At 48.2% G+C, this 6,486-nt stretch overlaps 1 protein-coding gene across 1 annotated transcript in view; it reads left to right on the forward strand.

The window, feature by feature from the left end:
• The window catches only part of CUNH3orf30 (chromosome unknown C3orf30 homolog), a 20,046-nt gene that overhangs the window by 9,333 nt on the left and 4,227 nt on the right, over positions 1–6,486 (forward strand). The window contains exon 3 of the mRNA XM_018570279.1: positions 1,231–1,293. Coding sequence (XP_018425781.1) covers positions 1,231–1,293 — 63 coding nt within the window. The remainder of the gene's footprint in view (positions 1–1,230; positions 1,294–6,486) is intronic.

Below are 6,486 nucleotides of genomic sequence, written 5' to 3' on the forward strand. Positions count from 1 at the left end.
CAGAGCTCAGTTCCCACCACCCCCCATTCATTGAGCACGCATGTCAGGCGCACTCGGCTCGGTATGTCCGGCATGACACCGACTCCATGTCTCTTGGCTCTCACTATAACTCACCATGGCCTACAAAAACAAAAACTGGCATGCATGTGACTAAGATATCCACCTATAAACCTAGATCATGGTGATGGTAAGAACTTATTGACGTCCCCTCATATTTGATTCATAAACACAAAATGATGGTTATAGTTACCCCTGGGGGTTGTTTTGCCCTACTCAGGACCACAAGTGCCAGAGCTGGTAAAATGTTAAACTTAATGGGCATTTCAACCTAAATAAATATGTAAATTAGAGGCCCATTTATGACAGAGAGTGGATATCGCTATGCTCTCCCCTATAAACTGCAAGGTTACTGCATACCGCAGCTTGCATTTTACGACCCATTCATAAAATGCATGCCGCGCTGTGGAGCCTGCAGTGTCCTACAAAGTTCTCTCTGCTTAAAGGAGAACTATGAGGCGGGTGCTTTTCACTCACCTCATAGTTCTAGCCGACCTGTGACAATGAGACTGTCACAGGTCGGCTCAGTAGATCGGGAGGTGAGCGAACACATACCGGCGTTCACTCACTTCTCGATCCTGTCACGGCTCTCTGCCGTGACAGGGGAGGGGCTGGATTCCCCCCTCCCCGCTCCGATCCGCCAGCGCTGACTGGCGGAACGGACGGGGGAGGGGGCGGGTACAGCTGGCCCTGCCTCTGGATAGGCAGAGCCAGCTGTCACTGTCACTCACTCACCTAATTGTTGGGATCCGCTTCAGCTGCGGCGCCTCAGTATACCGCGACCTGTAGCTTGCGGTATACTGAGCTTAGGGTGACGGGAGGACGCTAGTTTGTGTCCCCCCGTTACCCTGAGAACTATGGGGAAAAGCCCTAACCCCATAGTTCTCCTTTAAGGATGTCACATGACTTTGAATGGTCACGTGACTGGGCTCGTTGTTGTTTTTACTCATTCGTTTTAATAGTGCTCTGTCGGCTTCGTCTCCACTGAGCACATTTGTGAGGCACGCCGCTCTGCTTTATAAATGGGCCTTTTTTTCCTGAAGCAACAGTAAGGCCATGCCACTGCTTTATAAATGGATCCCTATGCGTACAGCCTCACCGATGTGCTATATCAGCATCAGGCAACCATAAGCCATGCGCAGTGCTGATCACTATCATTCATTTGTATTTCAGGAGATCACAGAAGATTTGGTGTATGAAAAGCCAGTGGACCCCCTGCAGTTTATGCTGGAAAAGGTACCGTGTACACGTACAGACATTGGTGGAACCGTTTGAGCTGACAAATGATTTGTAATTGTGTTCAGCAAGTCTTGTGATTCACCATTCTCGGCCACACTGCACGGTCAGGAAGATCACTCCAGTATTTCCGGGTTCATCTACATAATTTCTGGGGTCGTTAGCCTGTGAATTGGACAGAGGTAACAATGACTGTTCCTTGTCAGGTGAGTAAGCTGGAGGTGGAAAGGTGACACTGAACACTGCAAGGCTGAAACTGGAAATCGTGGTGTCACCTCCCTGTACATTAGCATATGTAAGCATCACATGGCTGGACAAAACGTCAGATCCTTTGACAGATTTTGCTCACCTGTGGTGGGATTGCCCACTGGTGCCAGAGTATTGGGAGGAGATCACATGACTTATAACCAGCTTTAGTGGAATTCCTACACCTTTAGACCCCTGGTTATGCCTCTTCCATCTCACTCCTCTCTCCGTGAGGACATACAAGAAGACCACAGTACCCTTCATGCTCAATGCCGTCAAAGCTCTCATACCGAAGTACTGGCGCTCCCCCCCCCAAATGCCTACCATGCCCCGATGGATTGGGCATTAAAAACAGCAGACAAAAAAAAGCTAATGTGTTTCAGCCCTATACATGGGCCTTATTCATAGCCATGGCTATGATTAAGGCCCATGTAAAGGGCTGAAACGCATTAGATCTCTTGCCTGCTGCCTTTAAGGTCACAGTAATAAAGTTTGCACCGAGTTGATCTTTTTGTGTGCCGGTTTCTCGTCAATGCATTTTATGGGGTCCAGCAGAGACCAACACCGAGTACCGCAGTTCCAGCCTTGCTGTCAGGGACCATAGCACCTCCAGGGGCTCAGGAACCAGGTCCTGCAGTTCCTGCGCTCACCTGCAGGTGTTTTCAGGCAACCAGGAGATGTTAGGTACCAGACCACCACTGGGTGGTGCTGGAACCTGCTTGTCCAGTCCTCACCTGTGGCTCTCTCCCAGCTGTCAGTGATTAATAACTACCTGGGAGGGTATTTAATCCCTCCCTGCAGTCCGGGGTTTGCTTCAGTATCCTGTTACCATTTCCTGTGAAACCTGAGTCCCAAGTCCTGTTAGCTGCTTGTAGTCCTGAGTCCTGTTAGCTGCTTGTAGTCCTGAGTCCTGTTAGCTGCTTGTAGTCCTGAGTCCTGTTAGCTGCTTGTAGTCCTGAGTCCTGTTAGCTGCTTGTAGTCCTGAGTCCTGTTAGCTGCTTGTAGTCCTGAGTCCTGTTAGCTGCTTGTAGTCCTGAGTCCTGTTAGCTGCTTGTAGTCCTGAGTCCTGTTAGCTGCTTGTAGTCCTGAGTCCTGTTACCTGCTTGCAGTCCTGAGTCCTGTTACCTGCTTGCAGTCCTGAGTCTTGTTACCTGCTTGCAGTCCTGAGTCCTGTTACCTGCCTGTACCCCAACCCTTTGCCCCTTAGCTCCATTGGTCTTGCCCTGCTCCCCAGGTTTACCTGGCTTGTATACACTGGGTGTGTATTCAGCTATTTGCTCCTGGTTTGGATACTTGTTATCTTTTGTATGTGTTTGTGGTTACTTTACTTATTTGTGCTTGCTTGTGGGTGTTGGTGGGGTTGTTGTGTTTTGTTTGGCCCTTTACAATAAATTGTATATAACTCATTTGCCTTGTCCGGGGTGGTCGCGCATTTGGCCCTCCTGTGGGGGCACCTGCGCACGGTACCACGACACTGGCTGTCGGTGTAGGAGGTTGAGCGGCTTTGCTTTGTTTGCTTGTTCCTTGATGGACATTGTAGTTTCATCACAGCTTAGGGACCGCAGTTTAGCTACCCCTGATATATACCATCATGGACCAACCAGACCAGGGGATTAGAGAGCAGAGTGAGGATTGTACACAAAGAGGTTGGCCTTACCATCTGATTCAGCCAGATTCCCTACAGCACTCCGGATACATCTGCAAGACGTAAAACTCAGATTAAAAGTAGTTTAGGTTACAATAAATTCCGGGATAACATTGCTGCTCGCTAATTACGTTCCTGAAGTTTTGCTGTTCTACATTGAGACAGATTCTTCCGGCCTCTTTGCCCGTACAGCCCCTTCAACTAAGAAAATGAAATGTTCATCGCTAATTACATCTTAGAAACCTGCCATAAGGTTAGCGGCTTTATAATTATCTTGTAAACTCGAATATTTCGCTAAACGTCTGTTTGCCTACCTGATGAAAGGACTTAATTTTATTTTCCATCCCCCTTTTGTTTTCGGCTCCCTGCCTAATTCTCAGTTCTGAGTCATGTATGAGGAATGGACGGTGCTGGAACGACTCCCCGACAAGACCTCCGAGCAGCCATTAGCGCTCCGCTAATGTTCGCTGTGTATTACCAACGGTATTTTTAAATCTGGCTGTGTTTTCTGCAGATTACCGGCAACGTCCTTGTGGCAAAATATTGAGCTTGCAGGAAAAGCAATAAGGAGCTTATTACGGGCTGCCTTATTTATACCGCCAGGAGCACTATTGATATTTGCATTAGGGGAGCGAAGTAACAATGCCGCAGCGGCAGTCAGCTTTTTCTCATTAAGGCTGACGGAAAAAAAACAAAAAGGCATCCTAGCGCAAGCGGTGGAAAGATACAAGTAACCTCTTCGTGGCTGGACGGAGTTCCTGTCTTTGAGGCCGCGGTGAAGCTGCTCAGATGTCTTAGTTCGCAACCTTGGCTAAAGTGTACCCGTCACTTTGCTCACCGCTTTGTTCCTCCCATTAGAAATACCTGGTTCTTTTAAGTATGAGTGAACATGTGACCTTCATGGCCAATCTAAAGGCCTCAATGCTGTCACATGGGGAAGGGAAGAAAGCCATTCGCCTTGTGTTAGCTCTGACATGAAACTTACACAGGTTTTAGACCCACTGCCGCAATAAAGGAACACAGTGGCAGGGGAGTGCAACTTGGTGGGCAAAGTGACGAATTGGTTTGAAAGCGCATTTCAGTCTAAATTGAAGCCTAAACCTTAAAGGGCAAGTTCAATTCATATCTACCACCCCGCCTCCTTCCCCCCTCGCAGCCCCCTAATCATACTGAGTTGGACACACTACTCCCCCATCACAGGTGTTTGCTTACCATCTCTGGTGAAAATTGTATTTATTACATGTATTTACATAGCGCCACCAATTTACGCAGCACCTTACATACTGCACATTCATATCAGTGCATGTCCTCAAGGAGCTTACAATCTAAGGTCCCTATTGTGCATGTATACATACAGTGCCAATTTAAACAGGAGCCCATTGATCTTCTACCATGTCTTTGGAGTGTGGGAGGAAACCAGAGTACACACCCAAGCACAGGGAGAACATGCAATCTCCTTGCAGATAGTATCCATACAGGGCCAATTTAAACAGGAGCCAATTAATCTTCCACCATGTCTTTCTAGTGTGGGAGGAAACCAGAGTACCCGAAGGATACCCACCCAAGCACAGGGAGAACATGCAATCTCCTTGCAGATAAGTGTCCATACATGGCCAATTTAGACAGAAGCCAAGTAACCTTCCACCATGTCTTTGGAGTGTGTGAGGAAACCCATGCGAGTACAGGTAGAACATGCAAACCCCTTACAGATAGCGTCCTGAGCAGGGCTTGAACTGGGGACCCCAATTGTTGCAAGGCAGAAATGGCAACTATTATACCAGTTCGCTGTCCGTATATAGTATAGTGCCAGACTGCCTACGTCTATGCACTACATTGGACTGGAATGTCTACCATAGTATAGTCTACCAAGTATGGTAGACTTGAATGTGACATTGCTCCTGCAGTACGGGTGTGTGCCATTCAAAATTATGGAACATTCGTTCACAGGAGTGGGTATCCTGGAACTAGATTTTCTGCGACCGGGATATAGACATTGTGGGAGGCCAGCCGGTCAGAAGAGGTAAGTAGGCCGAGTTTGGGAAATCTAAAATAATGTGGTGGCTCATAACAGAAAATAACAGAAAACCATCCAAAGGGGGCACCTGTTCTAGTGACAGCTGTCTAGGAAGTGATTTCCCATAACTTGCCTCTTACTTCCTGTTGTGGCTCCAAGATAGGGAGTAAAGGGAAATTTCCCCAAGAGGTCACAGATGGCATATAAAGTGGCCTAAGCTCACCTAGTCTATCCAAAGCTTTAAAGCAGTGGTTCTCAACCTGTGTAACCCCAGGACCCACATCGGTCCTTGGTCATTAAGTTGTGACCCAAGTTGCACTGCAATGGAATGCATGGCATTGCGGTACCGCGCATTACGACGGTGCGGGTGATTGAACTGTGGGTGGGAGGTGCGTTTGGGGTGCCATTCAAATGAATGACAACGCAATGCACCCTTCCACATCAGAGTGCGTAGTAGGAGTGATTGTGTGGTACAGTGTGTTACTCTCCCAGGACTGTTCGATTAACACACTGTCCCAGTGTGAACGGGCTCTCAAAAACACTGACAGACACAAACAACCACAGACACAATCTCATACACACGTATACACTCTGAAAAAAAGTTTATTTCTCTTTTAAGATCCACCCAATCTCTCTACCTTACAAGAACTGGAGTCAATCCTCAGCCTGGGGTCCAATGTGGGCTGCTGTGCTGTGATGGAGCTCCATCCACGTGTGTATTGCTTGTATAACCCCCTTCCGCTCCCTGTAGAGATGCCTGGAGCTAGAACGTGATGTCACTCTGGTCCAGGCACCTCTACAGGGCCTGCGGGGAAGCTGTAAGCAATGCATGTATGGATGGAGCTCCCTCGCGGCCATAGCCCCACCCCACCTTAAGCTGACACTCGGCACCAAGTAGCATATGAATGCCTGTTGGCACGAGAACTGACAGTGCTGCGCTAGGGGGAGGCAGAGGAGCCTCTCACCTAGAAAAGTGGAAGGTGCACAGGGACCCACTGAACACGAGGTCGCGACCCACTTTTGGGTCACGACCCACCAGTTGAGAACCAAGGCTTTAAAGGACTTTTAGATGTTCCTACCTATCTTGGGATGTTCCTGCTCCTCCTATTACTTCCTTTAGGATGGCGGGAGCCCCTCATATTGGCCATACCAACTAGGCAGACCTGGAACTCAACACAGAGATCTCATCTGATTGATTCCCTTAAGGAGAGAAGAAATATAATGGAGTATAGTTCTCCGGCATCTACCAAAATCTGAAAACAGGGGGACTAACCATTCAAAAGAAAAC

The sequence above is a fragment of the Nanorana parkeri genome, unplaced genomic scaffold (assembly GCF_000935625.1).
Source record: "Nanorana parkeri isolate BGI_ZX_2015 unplaced genomic scaffold, ASM93562v1 scaffold1495, whole genome shotgun sequence".
NCBI classification, from domain to species: domain Eukaryota; kingdom Metazoa; phylum Chordata; class Amphibia; order Anura; family Dicroglossidae; genus Nanorana; species Nanorana parkeri.